Raw genomic sequence first — 25373 nt, 5'->3', positions numbered from 1 at the left:
GTCAGGGATGTATTTGTTGTCTCTGGAAATCAAGGAGAAGAGTGGAGCCAGGGAGAAGTTTCCCATCTTTCCCTGGAAAAGAAGGAAAACGACGGAACCAGGGATGAGTTTCTTGTCATCACCTGGGAAAACAGGGAGGGCAGTGAAGAGGACATTCCCAGAGAATTCCCAGAGTGGGACAAACTGGGGAGTGGCTGGGGTTGTTCCTCCCACCCTTCCCGAGACTCTTCCTCTTCCCAAGCCTCGCTGGAAAAATCTTGGAGCAACTTCCAGTGGAAGCTCCGAGAGTGGAGGAACCAGCCAGAATTCCCAGGAAAGCTGTGGCTGCCCCTGAATCCCTGGAAGTGCCCAAGGCCAGGCTGGACACCTTGGGATAGTGGAAGGTGTCCCGTGGAAAGGCTGGGAATGGGATGAGCTTTGAGCTCAATCCCAACCATTCCACGATTCCGTGAGAGCCTCCCCACAGCCGCATTCCCGTGGGATCAGCTCCCCCGGGAGTTGTTCCCACCCCTTCCCGAGCAGCTCCGCTGACGGAAGTGCCGCCACCGCCAACGTGCCAGACATCCGAGTGCCACCGGCACGGGCGCGGCTCCCGTCACACTTCCCGCTTTCCCGAGGGGTGACATCTGTTCCCGAGTGCCAGACTGAGCCCGGCGGGGTCTAGCAGGAATTCCTGCTTTTTCACGGAATACTCGGAGACGCTGCGAGGATTTGGATGGAAAAGCAGGAACAAATCAGGGGTGCGTTGGGATGATTTAAGGGCCTTCCCAGCCCGAGGCATTCCATGATCCTAAAATCCATTCACGCCACAATTCCCTCCCTCCATTCCCAGCTCCGGCCTCATTCCCAAGCCCGGATACGCCGTGCTCACCCGTCCTTAGGGAAAATTCCTCCTTCCCAATCCCTGCTCCGCTCTTCCCAAGCTTTCAAACGGCTCCGGAGAGGATTTGGGGGGTTTTTTTTTTGGCCTCTGGAGCGAATTTTCCTTTATGGAAAACGCTCTTCCAGTGGCACTGAGAGGCTCCGGCAGCTCCGCCCGGAATCCGTCAGCGATTCCACCCGAGGCAGAATCCAATGGGGACAAAAGGGAGGAATTTGGCACTGAAATTCCATCCCATGCTGTTGGTCGTGCTGGAAACTGGGCTATTTTTGGGAATTGGGGATGTGCCGTGGGAATAAAGAACCGGCAGCACGGAACGGGTTCAAAGGGAGCCTGGACAAAGCCATGGAAAATGTGCCTTTCCAAAGCTTTTTTGAAATCCCGGAGCCGAGGCCAGCAGGGGGAATTTGGGGGGATGATCCCGTCCTTGCCCTGTTTTCCTTGGGAATCTGAGATCCTGCACTAGATGGAGCTGTGGAATGTTCTGGGAGCAGCAGGAAGATCCCAAAAAAAAAAAACCCCAGTCCTGCCTTTCTGGATATTTCTGGGAATGGCCGGGAGGTGACACGGGGATATGTGGGAAGCTCTGAGCGCCATCCCTGGGCCTGGAATGTCCCAGGACACGGAATAGGGGAGCTCGTCCTGGGAATGTGGTGTCCGGCTGGGCAGGAAATCCAGCAGGAAAGTGGGATCTTCCCTCTGGAATGTCCTGGGCGTGGCTGCTGGATCGGAAGTGACACTGGGACATCCAGTCCTTGGATCCAGCCCTCCTCCATTTTTCCCTAAATGAGGAGGGGACACTATGGAAAAACCACATCCCAGGAACTGCAAAATGCAGGGAATACCATGGAAAAACCACATCCCAGGAATTGTCATGTTCAGGGAATACTACGGGAAACCAAATCCCAGGAACTGCCAAGGGCGGGGACACTATGGAAAACCACATCCCAGGAATTGCCAAAGGCAGGGAATACTATAGAAAACCACATCCAAGGAAATGCCAAATGTAGGGAAAACTATGAGAAACCAAATCCATGGAGTTGTCAAATATAGGGAAAACCATGGAAAACCACATCCCAGGAATTGCCAAAGGTAGGGAATACTGTGGAAAACAGCATCCAAGGAATTGTGAGGGGCAGGGAGCACCATGGAAAACCACATCCAAGGGCAGGGAACGCCATGGAAAATCACATCCAAGGGCAGGGAACGCCATGGAAAATCACATCCAAGGAATGGCCAAGCAGAAGGGACACTACGGAAAAGCACATCCCAGGAATTCCATGTTCATTCCCACCCAGCATTCCAGGCCTGGAGCAGCTCCCTGTGGCAGCGGCTGAGCCACAGCCATGGGATCATTCCCGGATCATCCCTTGGTTTTCCAGACATTCCCGGGAGCAGAGGCTGAGCCACCTCGGGTGTCACCGCGGCAGCGGCTCCGCTCCCGGATCCTGGAATTGCTCCCTGGATCTGGGCAGGATTCCCTGGAAAAGGGAGCTCGGAGACACCATGGAATGGGGGAGGAACCATTGGGGGTGATGTTGGGAATGTTCCCCAGGGATGTGTCCGGCTGGATGGGGAATATCTCCAGGGAAGGGGATTCCGTGGCCTCCAGAGTCCGGACGTTCTTCCCACGGAAAAATCCTGGAATGGTTTGGGTGGGAAGGGACCTCAAATCCCATCCCAATCCCATCCCAAACCAAGGGCAGGGACACCTCCTGAGATCCCAGGCTGCTCCGACTTTCCTTGGACATTCCAGGGATCCAGGGGCAGCCACAGCTGCTCTGGGAATTCCTAATTCCCAAAATCCCACCCCAATCTCCCTTTCCCAGGGAATTCCCTCCATTCCCAGCTCTCCCAGACTGGGATTGGATCCAGCCCCACCCCAACTCCGCTCCAGGAAGGAATTTTGGGATCCGGGGGCTTCACTGGGAATCTCGGGACTCCAGGAAGGGTCTCCCTTCCCTTTTCCACCCCCAACTTCCATAAAAATCCCTCGGGATGGATTCTGAGCCTCCTTGATCCCAGAATCCCGGAATGGTTTGGGTGGGAAAGGACCTCCAATCCCATCCCATTCCAATCCCACTATCCCAGGCTGCTCCAGCCTGGCCTTGGACATTCCAGGGATGCAGGGGCAGCCCCAGCTGCTCTGGCAATTCCAGCCCAGCCAGGAATTCCCAGTTCCCAAGATCCCATCCATCCCTGCCCTCTGGCAGTGGGAGCCATTCCCTGTGTCCTGTCCCTGCCGGCCTTTCCCAAATTTCAGCTCTCCTGGAGCTCCTGCAGGTCCTGGAAGGTCACAGTTGGGTCACCCCACAGTTTTCCCTTTTTCCCTTCTCCAGGCTGGACAATCCCAATTCTCCCAGCCTCGGATCATCCTCTGGACTTGCTCCAACAATTCCATGTCCTGTCCCTTCCTCATCTTCCCCTCCCTCCAGGATCTGCTCCAGGAGCTCCATGTCCCGAGGATCCCAGACCCAGATCCAGCACTCCCCGTCCTGCTGGGAATGCTTTTCCCAATCCAACCTTGTCCTCAGGGACAAAATTTTCCAGCAGATCCTTCCCCACTGAGCCGCTCCCAGCAGATCCTTTGGAATTCCCGTGGAGTTGCTGGGTTCAGGGAAGGTTTATCCCAAATTCTGGGGCTGTTGTCGTCTCCTCCTGCCCAAATCCTTTCCCCATCCCAGCTTCCATGGCCAAATTCCTACAGAAGCTCGGGAGAGGAAGAAATTCCTCCCAGGAATTTCTAGGAGTATGGAAAAGCAGGATCTGTTTATTCCCAGCATGGATGCTCCAGAGCCGAGCTTTATCCACTTTTCATGGAATGCTGGGATCTGCCTGGGAATCTCCAGCGGGGAACAAAAGCCACCAGCGATCCTCTGGGAGCAGCCTGGAATGCTGGGGGCTGGGTCAGGTGTGGAATTTTGGGATTGAGCTCCATCCCTGCAGCACCTGGAGCCTGGAGATTCCTGGAGAATCTCAAGGGAATTTGTCCTTGGAATTCCCAAGGGAATTTGTCCTTGGAAAAGATCCCTAAAGGATCCTCAAGGATACCTAAAAGGGAGCAGATCCAGAACATCCGCCTCTGGGACAGAATTCCCAGAGGAGCCGTGGCTGCCCCTGGATCCCGGGAAGTGTCCGAGGCCGGGTTGGAGAAATCTGGGATGTGGAATGTGTCCCTGCCCACGGAAGGGGTGGCACTGGGATGGGATTAAGGTCCCCAAACCATTCCAGGACTCCCACCCAAACCATTCCAGGATTCCACGATTCACCCCTGGATCTCAATCCCTGTTCCCAGGAAAGCACAGCGTGTCCAAACCTTCTGCTTCCCGGTGAACCGGGAATTTTGGGAGCTGCTCTCAAGAGGGATGGGAGAAGTGGGAATATCCTCTGGGAAAAGTCTCAAACGTCCTCCCATTCCCAGGAATTTTCAACCCCAAGTCAACCCCTCTCTTTGCTGTTTTCCATGGAATTCTGCTCCCCTCAAACCCCACCTGGGGCCGTGGGAGACTCCCGCGTTTCCCACGGAACGCCGGGACATCGCTGGGATCAGATTCCGGAGCTCGGGACTAAAGAGCCGGAATCCAAAGGGAGCCACCAGTAAGGACCAGTATGGACCAACTCCTGGCATTCCCTGGAATGGGAATGGCGCTCCCAGCGTAGCCTGGCAACCCCTGGAGCCATTCCTAGAGGCATTCCCGGCGGGATCCATGGAATTAATCTCCAGGGAAAACACAAAGCCTCCCATGAAAGCTCCCCGGCCGTTGCCATAACAGCCCAAATCAAATCCCTGGAAAACCTCATTCCATGCATTCCTTAGGGATGGATAAGGCTGGGATGAGGGGGTTAATCCCCAAAAAAGAGCTGGAGCAGGAGGGCGCAAATTCAGGAGTGGGAAGGGGGAGGGAATCCGCATTCCCTCCCATTCCAGGAAAGGGAATCTCCATCCTCTGGAGCCCAGGGATGGGATTATTTGTCCTATGGTATCCAGGGATGGGAATTTCCATCCTTTGGAGCCCAGGGTTGGGAATCTCCATCCTTTGGAGCCCAGGGTTGGGAATCTCCATCCTTTGGAGCCCAGGGTTGGGAATCTCCATCTTTTGGAGCCCAGGGTTGGGAATTTCTGTCCTGTGGCATCCAGGATTGGGAATCTCCATCCTTTGGAGCCCAGGGTTGGGAATTTCCATCCTTTGGAGCCCAGGGTTGGGAATCTCCATCCTTTGGAGCCCAGGGATGGGAATTTCCATCCTTTGGAGCCCAGGGTTGGGAATCTCCATCCTTTGGAGCCCAGGGTTGGGAATTTCCATCCTTTGGAGCCCAGGGTTGGGAATTTCTGTCCTGTGGCATCCAGGGGTGGAAATCTCCAATTTTTGGTGTCCAGGGGAGGGAATCTCCATCCTCCAGCACCCGGGATCGGCCCAGGATTCCCAGAGCGTCTGGAGCTGCCCCATGATCCCTGGAAGTGCCCCAGGCCAGGCTGGAGCACCCTGGGATAGCGGGAAGTGTCCCTGCCCTTGGAATGAGGTGGAATTTGGGAATATCGAAGCTCCTTCCCACCCAAACCATTCCAGGATTCCATCCCGGAGGTCACTTTAACACCAGGACACTTCCCAGCACCCCGCCCCCCCAATATTCCCGATGGTCCTGAGGGGTCACAAATCCCTCCCATCCCTCCAAAGGCAGCTCCACCCTCTGGAATTCTCTCCGGGAGCCATGGCAGCTCCGCAGTCTCCGGAGTGTTTTTAACTCCGCTGCCGGAGCAGATGGCGCTGGCAGAAATCTTGGAAGTCTGACAGGAATTATCTTCCCTCCCCTTCCCCCCCCACTCCTTCCCCTTTTCCTCCAAATATTCCTCCCATCCCGCTTTTTTTTTTTTTTTTTCCATTTTCTTCCCATCCTTGCTTTTTTTTTTTTTCAGGGAATTTTTCCAGGAATCTTTTTGATCTTTTCTCCCTCTTTTTATTCCAGCCAGCTGGGGGTTAACCACCTTTATCCCGGGATTTTTTTCCTGGAATCTGTTCTCCCATTTTTTTCCCAGCCATCTGGGGGTTAACCACCTTTATCCCGGGAATCTTTTCCCCCCTGGAATCTTTCTTATCTTTTCTCCCTGCTAATCTGCAGTGCTGCTCGAACACGCAAATGCCAGGGAATATTTATTCCCAAAAAAACCCATCCGAGAGCTGCTTTTCCATCTCCTTCCTCGCCCGTGCGGGGATTTTTCCCCTGGAATCAAGTGACTGCGCAGCTCCCGGCCGTGGGTGTGGAATGACAGCTCAAGGACTTCTAATTCCAGCCCCATTCCCACCCGATTCCTCCCTCTCCGCCTCTTTTCCATCCCCGTTTTCCTGGAATTCCACGGGAATGGTTTCTCCCAGGAGCTGCTTTGGGATTTGGGTTGGGTCCCCTCCACTCCAGGGGTTGTGGGGATGGATCTGGTGCTCCTGGGTGGGATTTTTCCCTGGATTTTTCTGCTGGGATGTGCTGTGGCAGCTGCAGCCATTCCTGCTCGGAGCAGGGATTCTCCCGCTGGGATCTGAGCTCTCCTGGTGGAGATTCAAGGAATGCTTTTAATCCCTTTTTTTCCAGGGGGGGTTTGGCTGCACGGGATGGGAATTGCTGGGAATGTCAGGGATAACCAGGATGTGCTGGGAGTTCTCATGGGGGTGTGAGCACAGAATTCCCAGGTTATTGAGGCTGGGAAAGAATTCCAAGGGCACCGAGTCCCAGCTGGGCCCGATCCCAGCCCTGAGTGGAATTCTGGGAATTCCTTGGACACCTCCAGGGATGGGCACCCCAAAGCTCCCCGGGCAGCCCCTGCCGAGGCCCGAGCCCCTTTCCATGGAAAATGATCCCAAATCTCCGAGCTGAGCCTGCCTGGCCCAGGCTGAGGCCGCTGCCTCTGTTCCCGGGGCTCATTCCCTGGAGCAGATCCCGATCCCCGCTGGCTCCTGGCAGGAGCTGGGCAGAGCCAGAAGGACATTCCCGATCCCTGCCCCGATGGCAGCAGAGCTGCCCTGGCCCCGATCCCGGGGCAGATCCCGCTTTTCCCGGCCTCTCCCCGCACGGATCCCCGGCAGCCCCTGCCCAGCCCAGGGGGGCTCGGGGGCCCTTCCCGAGGCACTGCCGGCATTCCATGGGCAGGGATCCCACAATTCCCCAATCCTGGCATGGTTTGGGTGGGAAGGACCTCAGAGCCCATCCACTTCCAACCCCTGGACACCTCCTGAGATCCCAGGCTGCTCCAGCCTTTCCTGGGACATTCCAGGGATGCAGGGGCAGCCCCAGCTGCTCTGGCAATTCCAGCCCAGCCAGGAATTCCTAATTCCCAAGATCCCATCCATCCCTGCCCTCTGGCAGTGGGAGCCATTCCCTGTGTCCTGTCCCTGCAGGCCTTGTCCCCAGTCCCTCTGCAGCTCTCCCGGAGCCCCTTTAGGGCCTGGAATGTGCTGGAAGCTCTCCCTGGATCCTTCCCTTCTCCAGCGGAACATTCCCAGATTTCCCAGCCTGGCTCCAGCCCTCAGACAATTCCATGGATGCATTCCCAGTGGATGATCCATTCTGGATAATGCCGCCATTCCCTCTCCAGATCCCTTTCCAAACCATTCCCACCTCTTCACGGCACACTGGCCCCTAAACAGCTTTTCCAAAGCTTCTTCCCAAATATTCTCACCCAGAAACTCTGGACACCCTTTGGGAATCCCCTGGATCCTCCTCATTCCAACGGCACCGGGGCGGGATCCACGTCCAAGACCAAAATATGGGAAAAACCAGGATAAAAGTCCCGGTTCCCCTCTGGACACCACGGGTTTGGGATGCTGGGATGGGATTTCTCCATGGGCACACATGGATCCATCCTGGACATCCCACACAGACGATCCCGTTTTATCCCAGCTCTTCCGGAGCCTTGGGAATGTCTTTCCCATGGAATTCCCGGCAGAGGAGCAGCTGCACCAACACAATCCCAGAAACCCCAAATTTTCCATTATTTTTTAGGATCCAAGGACCCAGCACAGCCAGGTTTGGATTTGGTGGCACCAAAAAACCTTCTGGAATGGGGTCAAGGACTTCCTAAAGATGGATTTTGGGATTGGCGGCACCAAAAACCTTCTGGAATGGGGTCAAGGAATTCCCACAGGTGAGTTTGGGATTGGTGGCACCAGAAACCTTTAGGGAAAAGGTCCAGGAACCACCACTGAAAGTTCTGGGATCGGTGACACCTTAAATCCTTAGGGACAAGGTCCAGGACACCCCACAGATGGATTTTGGGTTTGGTGGTGCCATAAATCTTTGGGAACAGAACCGAGAACCCACCAGAGATGGTTTTGGAGTTGGAGACTCCATAAATCTTTAGGAACAAGGTCCAGGACATCCCACAGCCAGGTTTGGATTTGGAGGCACCACAAACCTTTAGGGACAAGGTCCGGGAGCCACCACAGGTGGATTTTGGGTTTGGTGGCACCAAAAACCTAATGGAATGGCGTCAAGGAATTCCCACAGGTGAGTTTGGGATTGGTGGCACCAAAAACCTTCTGGAATGGGGTCAAGGAATTCCCACAGGTGAGTTTGGGATTGGTGGCACCAGAAACCTTTAGGGACAAGGTCAAGGAACCACCACTGAAAGTTCTGGGATTGGTGACACCATAAATCCTTAGGGACAAGGTCAAGGACACCCCACAGCCCAGTCAGGGTTTGGTGACACCACAAACATTTTGGGATAAGCTCAAGGAGCCACCACAGACAGTTTTGGGTTTGGAGACTCCAGAAATCTTTAGGAATACGGTCCAGGAGCCACCAGAGCTGGTTTGGGGTTTGGTGGCACCATAAACCTTCGGGGCAAGGTCCAGGACACCCCACAGATGGATTTTGGGTTTGGTGGTGCCATAAATCTTTGGGAACAGAACCGAGAACCCACCAGAGATGGTTTTGGAGCTGGAGACTCCATAAATCTTTAGGAACAAGGTCCAGGACATCCCACAGCCAGGTTTGGATTTGGAGGCACCACAAACCTTTAGGGACAAGGTCCAGGAGCCACCACAGGTGGATTTTGGGTTTGGCGGCACCAAAAACCTTCTGGAATGGGGTCAAGGACTTCCCACAGGTGGATTTTGGGTTTGGTGGCACCATCAATCTTTGGGAACAGAACCAAGAACCCACCAGAGATGGTTTTGGGTTTGGAGACTCCACAAATGTTTTGGGAAAAGTTCCAGGACCCACCAGAGGTGGATTTTGGGTTTGGTGGCGCCAAAAACCTTCTGGAATGGGGTCAAGGAATTCCCACAGGTGAGTTTGGGATTGGTGGCACCAAAAACCTTCTGGAATGGGGTCAAGGAATTCCCACAGATGGATTTTGGGTTTGGTGGCACTTTGGGAACAGAACCAAGAATCCACCAGAGATGGTTTTGGAGTTGGAGACTCCATAAATCTTTTGGGATAAGCTCAAGGATCCCCCATATCCAGGCGCCTCCTCCAGACCTCATCCTGCTCCTCCTAAGCCCCCACTCCGGCATTCCCAGTTCCAGAGGTGCCATTCCCGCTGGGAATGCCCAGCGCCAACACTGGGGGTGGCAGAGCCCCCCTGCCCTTGGCAGAGCCGATCTGGGAATTCCTGGAATTCTCTCCCAGAATTCTCTCCTGGAATTCTCCAGTCCCACGTTCAGCTCCGAGCAGGACCAGGCATCCCTCCGAGCCGGAATTCCATGGAATTCCGTGGAATACTCCAAGATCCAAGAGCTAGAGCAACCTGGGAAGGGCCGAGCCTTCCCCGCCCACTCCACATCCCACAGGGACCCTCCCTCCTCATTCCCAAGGGATTCTCCCAGGTTTTTCCTCACCTACAGACTTGGTCCGTGGAATTCCCTTCCGGAGGGACACGTGGGGCTTCTCCGTTCCCGCCAGGACCCCAGAATGCGCCATTCCCTGGCGCTCGAACAGGGACTGGAAGGGAAAAAACAGGGAATTCCCAGTCCAGATGCTGCTGGAAGGACACGACATTCCCACCCGAGCTTCCAACAATGGGAAAATGGGAGCTCTTCCCACTGGGATGGACCCTCCTCGCCTCCACCTCCCCGCTGCTCCCTCCAGTGGAATTCCAAACGTTGGGATGATTCCCTGGGTCCCATCCCATCTCCCTGCCTGCTCCAGGCGGGAATCCAGTGAGGATAGCTCCGGGAGCTCCTGTCCCGCTTTTCCTGGAGCTGCCTCCCACCCGCAGCATTCCTGGCACAATCCCGAGCCTCTTCCTCCTCCTCCTCCTCCTCCCTCCGCGCTTCCCCTCGAATTCCAGCTGAATTCCAGCCCCGCATCCAGCCCGGCTCTCCAGGCTCCTCCCGAGCTGCTCTTCCAGCCTTCCCTGGGAAATCCATGTGGATTCCCAGGCCTGGATGGGGATCCTGGGGAGCCGAGGGAGCGCTGAGCCCCCACTGTGGATTGGGGTTTCCCAGGCTCCGCATTCCCGGGAATTCCGCTCCTGAACCAGCTCCCCTTGGCACCACATTCCCTCCCATCCTTCTCCATGTGCTCCCTTCCCTCTCCTTCCATTCCCGGGAATCCCACTCCTCATTCCCAGGAATTCCAGTCCTGAACCAGCACCACTCGGTACCATGATCCCTCCCCATCCCTTTCCAAGTGCTCCTATCCCTCTCCTTCCGTTCCTGGGAATCCCACTCCCCATTCCTGAGAATGCCACTCCACATTCCCTCTCATCCCTCTCCCTAATTCCGGGCCCCCATTCCTGGTGGGATTCCCTCCAGCTCACACCGATCTCCTCAGTGAGATCCGCTGGATCCTTCCCATCCCTTTCCTCATGCTCCCATCCCTCTCCTTCCTTCCTTCCTTCCTTGGGAATTCCACTCTCTGTTCCTGGGAATTCCACTCCCCAGTTCCCGCTGGCTCACGCTGATTTCCGCAGGAGTGATCCTCTGGCTCTTTCCCATCCCATTCCCATCTCAGTCCCACATTCCATGCCCCCATTCCTGCGGAATTCCCGCCGGCTCAAACTGATCTCTGCAGGGGTGATCCTCTGGATCTTTCCCATCCCATTCCCATCTCAGTCCCACATTCCACGCCCCCATTCCCATGGAATTCCCGCTGGCTCACACTGATCTCTGCAGGGGGGATCTTCCCATCCCATTCCCCCATTCCACGCCCCCATTCCCATGGAATTCCCACTGTCTCACACTGATCTCCGCAGGGGTGATCCTCCAGCTCTCTCCCATCCCTCCCATCCCATTCCATGCCCCCATTCCCGTGGAATTCCCGCTGGCTCACACTGATCTCTGCAGGGATGATCCTCCCATCCCATTCCCCCATTCCACGCCCCCATTCCCATGGAATTCCCTCTAGCTCACGCTGATTTCCGCAGGGGTGATCCTCTGGCTCTTTCCCATCCCATTCCCATCTCAGTCCCACATTCCACGCCCCCATTCCCGCGGAATTCCCGCTGGCTCACACTGATCTCCGCAGGGGTGATCCTTCCATCTCATTCCCATCCCATCCCATCCCATCCCATCCCATCCCATCCCATCCCATCCCATCCCATCCCATTTCCCCATCCCACGCCCCCATTCCCGCGGAATTCCCGCTGGCTCACACTGATCTCCGCAGGGGTGATCCTCCGGCTGGTCGGGCGCTGTTTCACCGTGGCCGCCCTGGAATCGGCCTCCACCAGCTCCGCCCTCAGCGCCGGCTCGGCGGCCGCCAGGATCTCATCCAGCTTCTCTGGAATCCAAGGAAAACCGGCTGATCCCGGGCGTCAGCCCTGGGATCGCTCCCTTCCCGCGGCTCATCCCGGAGAATGGAGGGATCGTCCCCGCCCCTCCTCTCCCCACACGGTGGTTTTCCGTGGATTTGGGGGGGCTGATCCCGCTCAGCCGGGGAATTCCGTGGGTGCTGTCCCACCCCACATTCCAAGGAATTCTCTGTCTGGCACTAAGCGGCGAGTTCATCCCGGATTTTGGGTGTTCGGGATGAGCCAAGTCCTGCCAGGAGGATGGGAAATCCAGGGAATGCCAGGACACGGAGGTGTCCATGGGATCCACACGGCTCCGGCGTTTGTTTGGGATAAACTGGGATATTCCCAGCTGGAATGGACTCCGTGAATGATCCCGTGTCCAGGGCAGGATCCAATGCCCATGGATATGGGGAATACCGGCAGAGCCACCATGGCCATGTCCGAGCTCAAGGAATGGGGACTGGGACCGGAATTCCTTGCTCCAGGACCAATCCTGGCACTTTTATCCCTTGGGAACACCAAGCTGTGCCCGGATGTATCCCAGCGGATCCATTCCCTTGGGAATTCCAGCTGGAATCCTGAACCTCGGGATATGGGAAAAGGCAGGAGGTGGACATGGATTCATTCCCACGGATCCCTCCTGATCCGATCCTATGAAATTCCCACCCGGAATGGGAAGCTGGGGCCGTTGGCTCTGTGTCACTTCCACCTGATGGCGCTTCCCAGATCCAGCTGGATCCGTATCCCAGATTCCTGCCCCGGGAGAGGGACCGGGCAATTCCACCTGTGTCCAGGTGGGAATTGTAGCCTTGGGATTCTCCTGAAGCCAGGCTGGTCCTCGGGCCTTCCATGGAATTGTGGGACACGGAATCATGGAATGGTTCGGGTAGGAAGGACCTTAGAGCTCATCCCATTCCATGGGACACCTTCCCGTGATCCCAGATTTCTCCAGCCTGGCCTTGGACATTCCAGGGATGCAGCCCCAGCTGCTCTGGCAATTCCAGCCCAGCCAGGAATTCCTAATTCCCAAGATCCCATCCATCGCTGCCCTCTGGCAGTGGGAGCCATTCCCTGTGTCCTGTCCCTGCAGGCCTTGTCCCCAGTCCCTCTGCAGCTCTCCCGGAGCCCCTTTAGGGCCTGGAATGTGCTGGAATTCTCCCTGGAATCTTTTCTGGAAGAAAAGCATCCTGGATCCATCTCCAATCCTTGGGAATCTCCAGCTGATTTTCCTGATCCATGGGATCCTCGTGTGGCCCCCTCTGGATCTGCCCGATCCAGGGAAGGGTTGGGAGGATCCCTCAGACACTTCCCACGGTAATTCCCGCTCGGCTTCTCTTCCCTGTCCTATCCCCACTGGATCCCGGCTGGAAGAGCTGATCCCACATTCCCAGCTCCGTGGGGAACATGGAATGAGAACCACCAGGACAGAAAATCCTGGATCAGAAAATCCCAGGAGGGGTTGGGTGGGAAGGGACCTTCAATCCCACCCGGATCCAACCCTTCCACCAAAAACTTCCCGGCTTTTCTGCGACCCTCATGCGACATTCCCGGCACATCCTCAGGGTGGGAAAAGCGGGATAATCCACATGGATCTGCCAGGAATAGTGGGAAAAACTGCCTGGAACTGCCAGGAATAACGGGATAAACTCCCTGGATCCACCAGGAATAATGGGATAAACTGCCTGGAACTGCCAGGAATAGTGGGATAAACTCCCTGGATCCACTAGGAATAATGGGATAAACTGCCTGGAACTGCCAGGAATAGTGGGATAAATTCCCTGGATTTGCCAGGAGAGGCTTTGGCCATTTGGGATAAAGCTGGACACCGTCATTCCCTCGGATCCCACACGGAACATTCCCGTGGGGAAAACCGGGAGCAGGGATCACACCTGGGAATGGCAGGGTTGGGAATTTTGGGATACAGGAGCTTTCTGCCCGTGCCCAGCAGAATTCCCTGTGGCCATTCCGACTCCCAGCTCCACAATTCCTGGCATTCCAATTCCTGCCGGAGCGGCTCCAGGACACGGGAGCCGATCCCGAATTCCCAAATTCCGGCTGAATTCCCTGAGAGGCTGCAGGAACAGCGACCCTCGGGATGCCGGGATCTCCCCCCAGTCCCAGCGGGATCCCAGCGGGAGCTGGCAGGAAGGGGCGGAATCCCGGGAATTTCGGTTTCACTCACCCCCTTTCCTTCTCCGCATGGAGGCTTGGAATGGGAAACAAAACACAGGATCAACGGCATGGAACAATTCCCGCCCCCATTCCCGGCTCCAGCCTGGCTCTTCCCACAATTCCCGGCCTCTGGCATGCGGGATCCGGCCTGGGATGTGGGATTTGGGCAGGGCACTCGGAATTCCAGCCTTTATCCACTGGGACCGTCCCTCCGACCCGGGATTTGGGATTTATCCCAGCTCCAGGCTGGGATCATCCCTCGCCTCCCTCATGGATCCAGGGAAGCCGGGGCAGGATTGGCTGGAATTTCATCCCAAGCCATGGAAAATCTCCCAGGGCAATTCCCTGCATCCAAGCCCATGGATTTTGGCACAGGGGGGATCCCAGAGCATCCTGCTGGGAATCTGCTGCTCCAGGGGGATTGGAATGGCAGGGAAAGGGTCGGGAAGGGCACCCGGGGTGTTTGGGATCCATGGAAAACGGGGCGGGAAGCACCCGGCAGAGCTTTCTTTGGGAATGTCCCTTTCCCTGACGGTTCCTCGGGAAGGAGAGCGGCTCCAAGCCGAATCCTGGGAATGCTGATCCACCCGGAGCAAAGGATGGGAAGAGGATGGATGCCCTGTTTTCCCTGGAATGGCTTCAGCCCATTCCTTGATCCATGGGAATGAGCGCTACAATTCCCCGAGAAAATCATGGGAATTGTGGGATCAGAGCTGGAACGGCCTCCAGATCCTTCTCCCGGGATTGCTGCTCCCAATCCCTCTCCAGGAAAACTGGGAATTGCTGGGAGGAGCCGGGGAAGGAGGATTCCCAGGATCCAGGATGGGGGAAAAGTGGGAAAAAGGAGCGGGTCCGGCTCTGCTCCCAGGAATTCCCACCAAAAAAGGAGCCTTTGGATTGGGAATAAAGGTCTGGAAGTGCTGGGAATCAAGGGTGGGAATTCCAGGGTGGGAATCCAGGCAGAGGCTCAGGATAAAATAAATCCCAGCTGATCCAAGCTGGGAATTCTGGGTCTGATCCCGCAGGGCCTGGCTCCAAGGAGGAGCAAGGAAAAGCTTGGAAAACTGGGAAGGGCATGGAAAACCAGACGGGAATGGAAAAACAGGGATGGCGTCGAAAACAGGGAGAGCAGGGGGAAAAATGGAGAGCATGGAAAAACCAAGGAGGGCTTGGAAAACCAGGAGGGAATTAAAAAAGAGGAAAACCAGGAAGGGCATGGAAAACCAGAAGGAATGGGAAAACGGAGAGCATGGAAAACCAGGATGAGCACAGAAAACAGGGAGGGGATGGAAAAGCATGGAGAGCTTGGGAAACCGGAGGGAATGGAAAACTGGGAAGGGCATGGAAAAGCCAGGGAGAACATGGAAAACCATGGAGAGCAAGGAAAACCAAGGAAAACAGGGAGAACATGGAAAACCATGGAGAGCAAGGAAAACTGTGGAAAACATGGAAAACAGGGAGAACATGGAAAACCGTGGAGAAGATGGGAGAGCAAGGAAAGCATGGAAAACCGAGGAAAACATGGAAAACCAGAAGGAATTAAAAAAGAGGGATGGCATGGAAAAACCAAGGAGGGCATGGAAAACAGGGAGAGCTTGGAAAACCAGGATGAGCATGGAAAACCAAGAAGGGCATGGAAAACAGGGAGGGGATGGAAAACCACGGAGAGCATGGAAAAAACAGGAGGAATGGAAACCCAGGAAGAGCATGGAAAAACTAGGGAGAACGTGGAAAACCAAGGAAAACAGGGAAAACAGGGAGAACATGGAAAACCAGGATGAGCACGGAAAACCAGAAGGAATGGAAAACCAGGAAGGGCATGGAAAAACCAGGGAGAACATGGAAAACCGTGGAGAGCATGGAAAACCAAGGAAAACATGGAAAACCATGGAGAACGTGGAAAAACATGGAAAACCTGGGGGAATGTGGGATCCTGCTGAGCCTCCAGGGTGCCACATTCCCACATGGAAAATCCCAAATTCCCATAGAAGCTGGGGCAGCATCGATGGCCTCAGGGCCAGCCCTGCTGCCAGGGATGCTCCGAAGTTTTCCCGGGATTTGGGATCCCTCCGTGGCCACGTGGCCGTTCCGGCGACATCCGGGGACAAAGCGCCACCGGATCCGGGAAAAGGGAAGGGATGGAGCGGGATCAGCTCCCACCCTACCAAGGGGTCCCGGGGACATCCCAGGTGGCCACGAGGGCTGGGAAAAACAAGGAATTCTGGCAGCGGGAAGCAGGGAATGGTGGGAGTGGAGAGGATTTCAGGGAATCTGGGAATGTGGAGCGGGATGGGAAAGCAGCAGGAAATGCGGGATTGGGGGGGACGGAGCAATTCTAGAGCTCTTGGGATTCTCCCGGAGCTCTCCTGGATCTATCCTGGAGATCTCCTGGATCTCACTTGGAGCTCTCCTGGAGTCCCCTTGGAATTCCCCTGGAATTCTCCTGGAATTCTAGAGCTCTCCCAGAGCTCTCCTGGAGTTCCAGAACTCCCCTGGAGTTCTCCCAGAGCTCTCCTGGAGCTCTCCCGGAATTCCAGAGCTCTTCTGGAGCTCTCCTGGCAGGGTTTGGGATCTGCCCGGAGATGGGAAATCAAAACCTGGGACTGCCGGGTGTGGGAAAGGAGGGAGAGGAGCGGGATGAGGAAATGGGAGAGGAAGGAAAGGAGCAGGGAGAGGAGCATGGAAAAGAGTGAGGAAAGCGAGGAGAGGAGCAGGGAGAGGAACGGGAGAAGAGAGAGGATCAGGAAAAGGAGCAGGAGCCGGCAGAGGATGAGGAGCAGGAAGAGGAGTAGGAGGAGCAGGGAGAGGAGCAGGGAAAGGATCAGGAGCAGGGAACTGATCAGGGAAAGGAGCTGGGAATGGAACAGGGAATGGAAGGAGCAGGGAAAGGAGCTGGGAATGGAGCTGGGAATGGAGCAGGGAAAGGAGCAGGGAATTGATCAGGGAAAGGAGCAGGGAAAGGAGCAGGGAAAGGAGCAGGGAATTGATGAGGGAATGGAGCTGGGAATGGAGCTGGGAATTGATGAGGGAAAGGAGCTGGGAATGGAGCTGGGAATTGATGAGGGAAAGGAGCTGGGAATGGAGCGGGAGAAGGGCAGGGAGGCGATCAGGAAGAAGGGCTGGAGCAGGGAGAGGAGCATGGAAAGGAGTGAGGAAGGCAAGGAGAGGAGCAGGGAGAGGAGCGGGAGGAGGGAAAGGAAGAGGGAAAGGATCAGGAAAAGGAGCAGGAGCAGGGGGAGGATCAGGGAAAGGAACAGGGAGAGGATGAGGAGCAGGAAGAGGAGTAGGAGGAACAGGGAGAGGAGCAGGGAAAAGATCAGGAGCAGGGAAAGGAGCAGGGACAGGATTAGGGAATGGAGCAGGGAATGGAAGGAGCAGGGAATGAATCAGGAATGGATCAGGGAATGGAGCACGGAAAGGAGCTGGGAAAGGAGCAGAGAATGGAGCAGGGAATGAGGAATTGATATGGGATTGGAGCAGGGAATGGAGCAGGAATTGATATGGGAATGGAGCAGGGAATGGAGCAGGGAATGGAGCAGGATGCCCAAGGCCAGGGCACATCAGCCAACCCTTCCACACCCCCCTGGAGACTCCCAGCATCCTTCCCACGCCCACCTCCGCCGGGATGCGCCCCCGGAGCGCTGGACATCCCTCTGGACATCCCTCTGGACATCCCTCTGGACATCCCTCTGGACATCCCCCGGACAGAGACGGGAATCCTTCTCCCCCGCCCCCCCCGCGCCTCCCGCATGCAAACAGCTGGGAAAACAGCCGGGAAAACCGCTGGAAAACCGCGGGATCCCATCCCGCCGCCGGCCTTACCCAGCTCCTCGAGCTCGGCCGTCATGGACTTGGAGCGCAGCGTGAGGGTGGTGCTGGGCGCTCTCTTGGGCGGCGGCGGAGCTGCAAGGAACAGAGAGGGCATCTTGCACCTCTTCTCCCGGAATTTGCGCGGCGTGGCCAGGTGCAGGTGCCACTTCTTCTCCACAGCCTGGATCTCCTCGTACTCCCGGGACGAGGAGTCGCACTGCTGCAGGATCTTATTGAGGCTGCGCGTGGACGCGAACTTCTTCATGATTCCCGCCGGGAATGTGCCCGCGGCCTTTGGGAATGTCGCCCCCCCCGCCCTCAGCGCGGAGTCCGAGCCATGGCCCCGGAGAGGCGGGGGTGGCTGGCGGGGATTCCGGGATGGATGCGGGGAGAGCGGGAATGTGTCCAGCCTGAGCTCGGGGATCCTCTTCCCGCCTCGGCGCAGCCCCCGGAGCGCCTCAGCCCACCCCACCCTCCTCTTCCTCCTCCTCCTCCTCCTCCTGGCTCCTGGCCGTGGATCCCAACCCTATGGAAGCGCCGGCGTCCGGCCGGGAGCTGCCCAAGGACACATGGCCCGGGATGATCCCAAAAGCGCCCGATCCCGCATTCCCTGAGCACCCCCCCCCCCGCCCCGGAGCGGCGAGGATGAGTGGAAAGCTCTTCCTCTTCCTCCTCCTCCTCCTCCTCGCTGCTCCTCGCTGACAATGCTGGAATAACGCTCCAGGATTGCCATGGCAACGGCAGCTCCAAGGATCCCTGTGCCTGCGGCAGGGATCCAGCGGGGCGGATTCAGCCCCAGCCGGGCCCACACAGGCGCTGTCACCGGGGTGGGGGGGACACGGGATGAGCCCCCCCCCCACCCCGCCCCGGCCCCCCAGCGCCCCTCGGATTCCCTTGGAAAAGCGGCCGCGTGGATGCGGAGGATCGGGACGAGGAAGGCACCGGGCAGGGAGCAGCGGGAAGCGCCGAGGGGCAGCGGCTCACCCCGGGGCTGGAGCGGCAGGAGCGGCCCCGCCGGGGCTCCCAGCGCTGATTCCCGGCTGAATTCCCGAGGATTATTCCCGGCTGAGTTCCCGGCTGAATTCCCGAGGCTGCCAGCCGTTCCCACGGCTCGTGCCTTTGTGCCGTGACAGGATAATTGGAGCTCCTCGTGCCAGCAGCGCTCCCTCCTTCCCTCCCTTCCCTCCTTCCCTCCCCCGAGCCCCGCGTGCTGCGCTGGGAGCGGCCCCGATCCCGGCCCCCCTCGTTCCCTGCTCCCATCCCCCTGCTCCATCCCTGCTCCCATCCCCCTGACTCCATTCGCTACTCCAACCTCCCCGATTCCACTCCCTGATTCCATTCTCTACTCTAATCCCTGCTCCCATCCCTGACCCCCTCCCTCTGATCCCATCCCTGCTCCAATCCCCCTGATTCCACTCTCTGCTCCCATCCCTGATTCCATCCCTGATCCCATCCCCTACTCCAATCCCCCTGATCCCATCCCTGCTCTCATCCCTGCTCCAATTCTCCTGATCCCATCCCTGATCCCATCCCTGATCCCATCCCTGCTCCCATCCCTGATTCCATCCCTGCTCCCATCCCCTACTCCAATCCCCCTGATCCCATCCCTGCTCCCATCCCTGCTCCAATTCTCCTGATCCCATCCCTGATCCCATCCCTGCTCCAATTCTCCTGATCCCATCCCTGCTCCCATCCCTGCTCCCATCCCTGCTCCCATCCCTGATTCCATCCCTGATCCCATCCCTGCTCCAATCCCCCTGATTCCACTCCCTGCTCCCATCCCTGATTCCATCCCTGCTCCCATCCCTGCTCCAATTCTCCTGATCCCATCCCTGCTCCCATCCCTGCTCCCATCCCTGCTCCAATTCTCCTGATCCCATCCCTGCTCCCATCCCTGCTCCAATTCTCCTGATCCCATCCCTGCTCCCATCCCTGATCCCATCTCTGATTCCATCCCTAATCCCATCCCCTACTCCAGTCCCCCTGCTCCCACCCCCCCGATCCCATCCCTGCTCCAACCCCCCTGATCCCATCCCTGCTCCCATCCCTGCTCCAATTCTCCTGATCCCATCCCTGCTCCCATCCCTGATTCCATTCTTTACTCCAATGCCCCTTCTTTGCTCCCATCCCCCTGCCTCCATCCCTGTTTCCAATTCCTGCTTCCATTCCCGTTTCCATCCATCCCTGCTCCTGTCCCTCCTGTCCCGCTGTTTCCAAGCCCTGCTCCCGTCTCCTGCTCCCATCCCACTTCCACCCCCTGCTCCTTTCCCCCGTTTCCATTCCCTGCTCCAACCCCTCTGCTCCCATTCCTGCTCCTCTCCTGTGTTTCCATTCCCTGCTCCCATTCCTGCTCCTGTCCCTCACTTCCATTCCCTGCTCCTTTCCCCCGTTTTCATTCCCTGCTCCCATCCCTGCTCCCGTCTCCCCATTTCCATCCTCATGCTCCCATTCCCCCATTCCTGGTTTTCATCCCTACACTTCCATCCCCTGCTCCTCTCCTGTGTTTCCATTCCCCGCTCCCATTCCTGCTCCTGTCCCTCACTTCCATCCCCTGCTCCTTTCCCCCATTTTCATTCCCTGCTCCCATCTCCCCATTTCCATCCTCGTGCTCCCATTCCCGGTTTTCATCCCTCCACTTCCATCCCCTGCTCCCATCCCTGTGTTTCCATTCCCTGCTCCCATCCCTCTGCTCCTGTCCCTCCACTTCCATCTCCTTTTTCCATCCCTTCTTCCATCTTCCTGCTCCTGTCCCTCCATCCCATCCTGCTCCTGCTTCCCAAACTCCCATCCCCCTTTTCCCATCTCCAAACTCCCATCCCCCCTTTCCCACCCCCATAATTCCATCCCCTTTTCCCATTCCCCTTTTCCCATCCCCATAATTCCATCCCCTTTTTCCCATTCCCCTTTTCCCACCCCCCCCTGCTCACATTCCCTGGAATTCCAGTCCCAACCCCCCCCAATCCTGGCTCCTTCCTGATGTTCCCGTCCTTCTGGACAAATCCCTGCCCTGCCCGAGCTCTCGGATCTGCTCCCAAAATCCAGAACCCATGGAATGAAATCCCAGAAGTTTCTGGGATCCCCCACAACTAACCATGCCCAGGAATTCCCACAGCAACTCCCTGGCTCCATCCCGGAATTCCAGGTGTTCCTTTGGGATCACCATCCTGCCTCCCAACATTCCCAGCAATCCCCAGGGTTGTTTCCCATCCCAACAATTCCCAGGTGGAGCCAGAGCCTGGAGCAAAATCAGCTGATGGGAATTCCGGGAATTCTGGGAATTCTGGACTGTGGGAATCAAAAGCAATTCCCAAACCCCTTCGCAGGACTCCACAAATCCCTCCTAAATCTCTCCCTGAATTCCCAGCCCATCCCTCCCTTCCCACATCCATCAGCTCCCAAAACTCCTGTTCCTTGTTGACCACAATTCCAGAAATTCCTGATCTTGGGAATTCTTGGGAGTCCAAGCAATCCCCAGAAAACACCACAGCTCCAGGAACTCCAGACCCTGGGAATCAAAGCCATTCCCAGAAGCACCACAACTCCATGAATTCCAGACCTTGGGAATCCAAGCAATTCCCAAAAAACACCACAAGTCCAAGAACTCCAGCTCTTAGGAATACAGAAAATTCCCAAAAAACACCACAACTCCACAGATGTGGCTGGGACCTTCCTGAGCTTCCCTGCCCACCGCCCACGTTCCCAAAAATCAGCACATCCCAAAAATCGATGCGTCCCAAAAAATGGGAACATCCAAAAAAAGGGCCACATCCCAAAACCCAGCACATCCCAAAACAGGCGCATTCCAAAAATCTTTGTATCCCAAACATTAATGCATCCCAAAAATCAGCACGTCCCAAAAAATGATGCACCACAAAAATGGGCACTTCCCAAACTGAGAAAAATCCCAAAATGGGCGCATCCCAAAAAATAATGCATCCCAAAACAGGCAAATCCCAAAATGGGCACATCCCAAAATTGGCGCATCCCAAAAATCAAGACATACCAATAAATCAACACATCCCAAAAATCAGCACGTCCCAAAAAATGGACATATCCCAAAAGTCTTTGCATCCCAAAAGTTGGAACATCCCAAAATGGAACATCCCAGAAATCCGCGCATGCCAAAAATTAACGCATCCCAAAATGGGCGCATCCCAAAAACCTTCACATCCAAAAATGGGCACATCCCAAAATCAGCGCATCCCAAACATGAGCACATCCAGAACTGGTGCTTCCCAAAAATGGACACATCCCAAAAAACAGCGCATCCCACAAACCAGCACATCCCAAAAACTGGCACATTCCAAACATCAACACATCCCAAAAATCAGCGCATCCCGAAATTGGCGCATCCTGAAATTGACGCATCCCAAAAATCGGCACATCCCAAAAAATGGACATATCCCAAAAATCATCGTATCCCAAAATCAACATATCCCAAAAATTGGCGCATCCCGAAATCGGCGCATCCTGAAATTGACACATCCCAAAAAACCAGCGTATCCCAAAAATCAGCGTTTCCCTAAAACTGGCACATCCCCCAAAAAATAGCACATCCTGAAAAATATGGAAACATCCCAAAAACTGGCACATCCCGAAGAAAATGACACATCTCGGAAAAAATGGAAACATCCCAAAAAATGGCACATCCCAAAAATCATTGCATCCCGAAAATCAGCACATCCCAAAAATTGGTGCATCTTGAAATTGACGCATCCCAAGAACTGCCATATCCCAAAAATCAAGGCATCCCAAAAACCATTGCATCCCGAAAACTGGCACATCCCAAATATCAACGCATCCCAAAAATCAGTGCATCCCGAAATCAGCGCATTCCTAAAACTGGCGCATCCCAAAAACTGGTGCATCCTAAAAAATGGACACATCCCAAAAATCCTTGCATCCCAAAAATCAGCACATCCCAAAAACTGGTGCATCCCAAAAAATGTACACATCCCAAAAAACAGTGCACCCCACAAATCAGCACATCCCGAAAACCAGCACATTCCAAACATCAACGCATCCCAAAAATCATCACATCACAAAATCAGTGCATCCCGAAATCAGTGCATCCCTAAAACCGGCGCATCCCAAAAATCAGCGCATCCCAAAAACTGGTGCATCCCAAAAAATGGACACATCCCAAAAAACAGCACATCCCAAAATCAGTGCATCCTGAAATTGCCACATCCCAAAACCAGGCAGATCCCCAAAAATGGACACATCCCAAAAACCAGCGCATCCCACAAATCAGCACATCCCGAAAACCGGCACATTCTAAACATCAACACATCCCAAAAATCAGCGCATCCCAAAAATCAGTGCATCCCAAAAACTGGTGCATCCCAAAAAATGGACACATCCCAGAAGTCATTGCATCCCAAAAACCGGCGCATCCCAAACATCAACAGGTCCCGAAATTGGTGCATCCTGGAATTGGCACATCCCAAAACCAGGCACATCCCAAAAAATGGACACATCCTAAAAACTGGAGCATCCCACAAATCAGCACATCCCAAAAACCAGCAGATCCCGAAATCATTGCATCCTGAAATTGGCACATTCCAAAAAACGGCGCATCCCAAAAAATGGACACATCCCAAAAATCATTGCATCCCAAAAACTGGTTCATCCCAAACATCAACACAACCCAAAAATCGGTGCATCCCGAAATTGGCGCATCCCAAAACCAGGCACATCCCGACAAATGGACACATCCCAAAAACTGGCACATCTCAAAAATGGGCTCATCCCGGAATCGTTGCATCCTGAAATTGGTGCATCCCAAAAAAACAGTGCATCCCGAAAATCGGCACATCTTAAAAAATGGACATATCCCAAAAATCATTTCATCCCAAAAACTGGCGCATGCCAAAAAATGGACACATCCCAAAAAACAGTACATCCCACAAATCAGCACATCCCGAAAACCAGCACATTCCAAACATCAATGCATCCCAAAAATCATCGCATCACAAAATCAGTGCATCCCGAAATCAGTGCATCCCTAAAACTGGTGCATCCCAAAAATCAGCGCATCCCAAAAACTGGTGCATCCCAAGAAATGGACACATCCCAAAAAACAGCACATCCCGAAATTGGTGCATCCTGAAATTGTCGCATCCCAAAACCAGGCAGATCCCAAAAAATGGACACATCCCAAAAACCAGCGCATCCCACAAATCAGCACATCCCGAAAACCGGCACATTCCAAACATCAACACATCCCAAAAATCAGCGCATCCTGAAATCAGTGCATCCCAAAAACTGGTGCATCCCGAAAAATGGACACATCCCAAAAAACAGCACATCCCACAAATCAGCACATCCCGAAAACCAGCACATTCCAAACATCAACGCATCCCAAAAATCATCGCATCACAAAATCAGTGCATCCTGAAATCAGTGCATCCCTAAAACCGGCGCATCCCAAAAATCAGCGCATCCCAAAAACTGGTGCATCCCAAAAAATGGACACATCCCAAAAAACAGCACATCCCAAAATCAGTGCATCCTGAAATTGCCACATCCCAAAACCAGGCAGATCCCCAAAAATGGACACATCCCAAAAACCAGCGCATCCCACAAATCAGCACATCCCGAAAACCGGCACATTCTAAACATCAACACATCCCAAAAATCAGCGCATCCCAAAAATCAGTGCATCCCAAAAACTGGTGCATCCCAAAAAATGGACACATCCCAGAAGTCATTGCATCCCAAAAACCGGCGCATCCCAAACATCAACAGGTCCCGAAATTGGTGCATCCTGGAATTGGCACATCCCAAAACCAGGCACATCCCAAAAAATGGACACATCCTAAAAACTGGAGCATCCCACAAATCAGCACATCCCAAAAACCAGCAGATCCCGAAATCATTGCATCCTGGAATTGGCACATTCCAAAAAACGGCGCATCCCAAAAAATGGACACATCCCAAAAATCATTGCATCCCAAAAACTGGTTCATCCCAAACATCAACACAACCCAAAAATCGGTGCATCCCGAAATTGGCGCATCCCAAAACCAGGCACATCCCGACAAATGGACACATCCCAAAAACTGGCACATCTCAAAAATGGGCTCATCCCGGAATCGTTGCATCCTGAAATTGGTGCATCCCAAAAAAACAGTGCATCCCGAAAATCGGCACATCTTAAAAAATGGACATATCCCAAAAATCATTTCATCCCAAAAACTGGCGCATGCCAAAAAATGGACACATCCCAAAAAACAGTACATCCCACAAATCAGCACATCCCGAAAACCAGCACATTCCAAACATCAATGCATCCCAAAAATCATCGCATCACAAAATCAGTGCATCCCGAAATCAGTGCATCCCTAAAACTGGTGCATCCCAAAAATCAGCGCATCCCAAAAACTGGTGCATCCCAAGAAATGGACACATCCCAAAAAACAGCACATCCCGAAATTGGTGCATCCTGAAATTGTCGCATCCCAAAACCAGGCAGATCCCAAAAAATGGACACATCCCAAAAACCAGCGCATCCCACAAATCAGCACATCCCGAAAACCGGCACATTCCAAACATCAACACATCCCAAAAATCAGCGCATCCTGAAATCAGTGCATCCCAAAAACTGGTGCATCCCGAAAAATGGACACATCCCAAAAAACAGCACATCCCACAAATCAGCACATCCCGAAAACCAGCACATTCCAAACATCAACGCATCCCAAAAATCATCGCATCACAAAATCAGTGCATCCTGAAATCAGTGCATCCCTAAAACCGGCGCATCCCAAAAATCAGCGCATC

General features: G+C 54.8%; 1 protein-coding gene across 1 annotated transcript in view; it reads right to left on the bottom strand.

Annotated features, from left to right (window-relative positions):
• SHANK3 (SH3 and multiple ankyrin repeat domains 3) overlaps positions 1 to 25373 on the bottom strand; it is a 179018-nt gene that overhangs the window by 18815 nt on the left and 134830 nt on the right. Inside the window, 4 exon segments of the mRNA XM_053978334.1 lie at positions 9709 to 9811; positions 11466 to 11593; positions 13789 to 13812; positions 17601 to 17681. Coding sequence (XP_053834309.1) covers positions 9709 to 9811; positions 11466 to 11593; positions 13789 to 13812; positions 17601 to 17681 — 336 coding nt within the window.

This window comes from Vidua macroura, chromosome 5, assembly GCF_024509145.1.
Source record: "Vidua macroura isolate BioBank_ID:100142 chromosome 5, ASM2450914v1, whole genome shotgun sequence".
NCBI classification, from domain to species: domain Eukaryota; kingdom Metazoa; phylum Chordata; class Aves; order Passeriformes; family Viduidae; genus Vidua; species Vidua macroura.
This window is presented reverse-complemented; position numbering and strand designations above follow the sequence as displayed.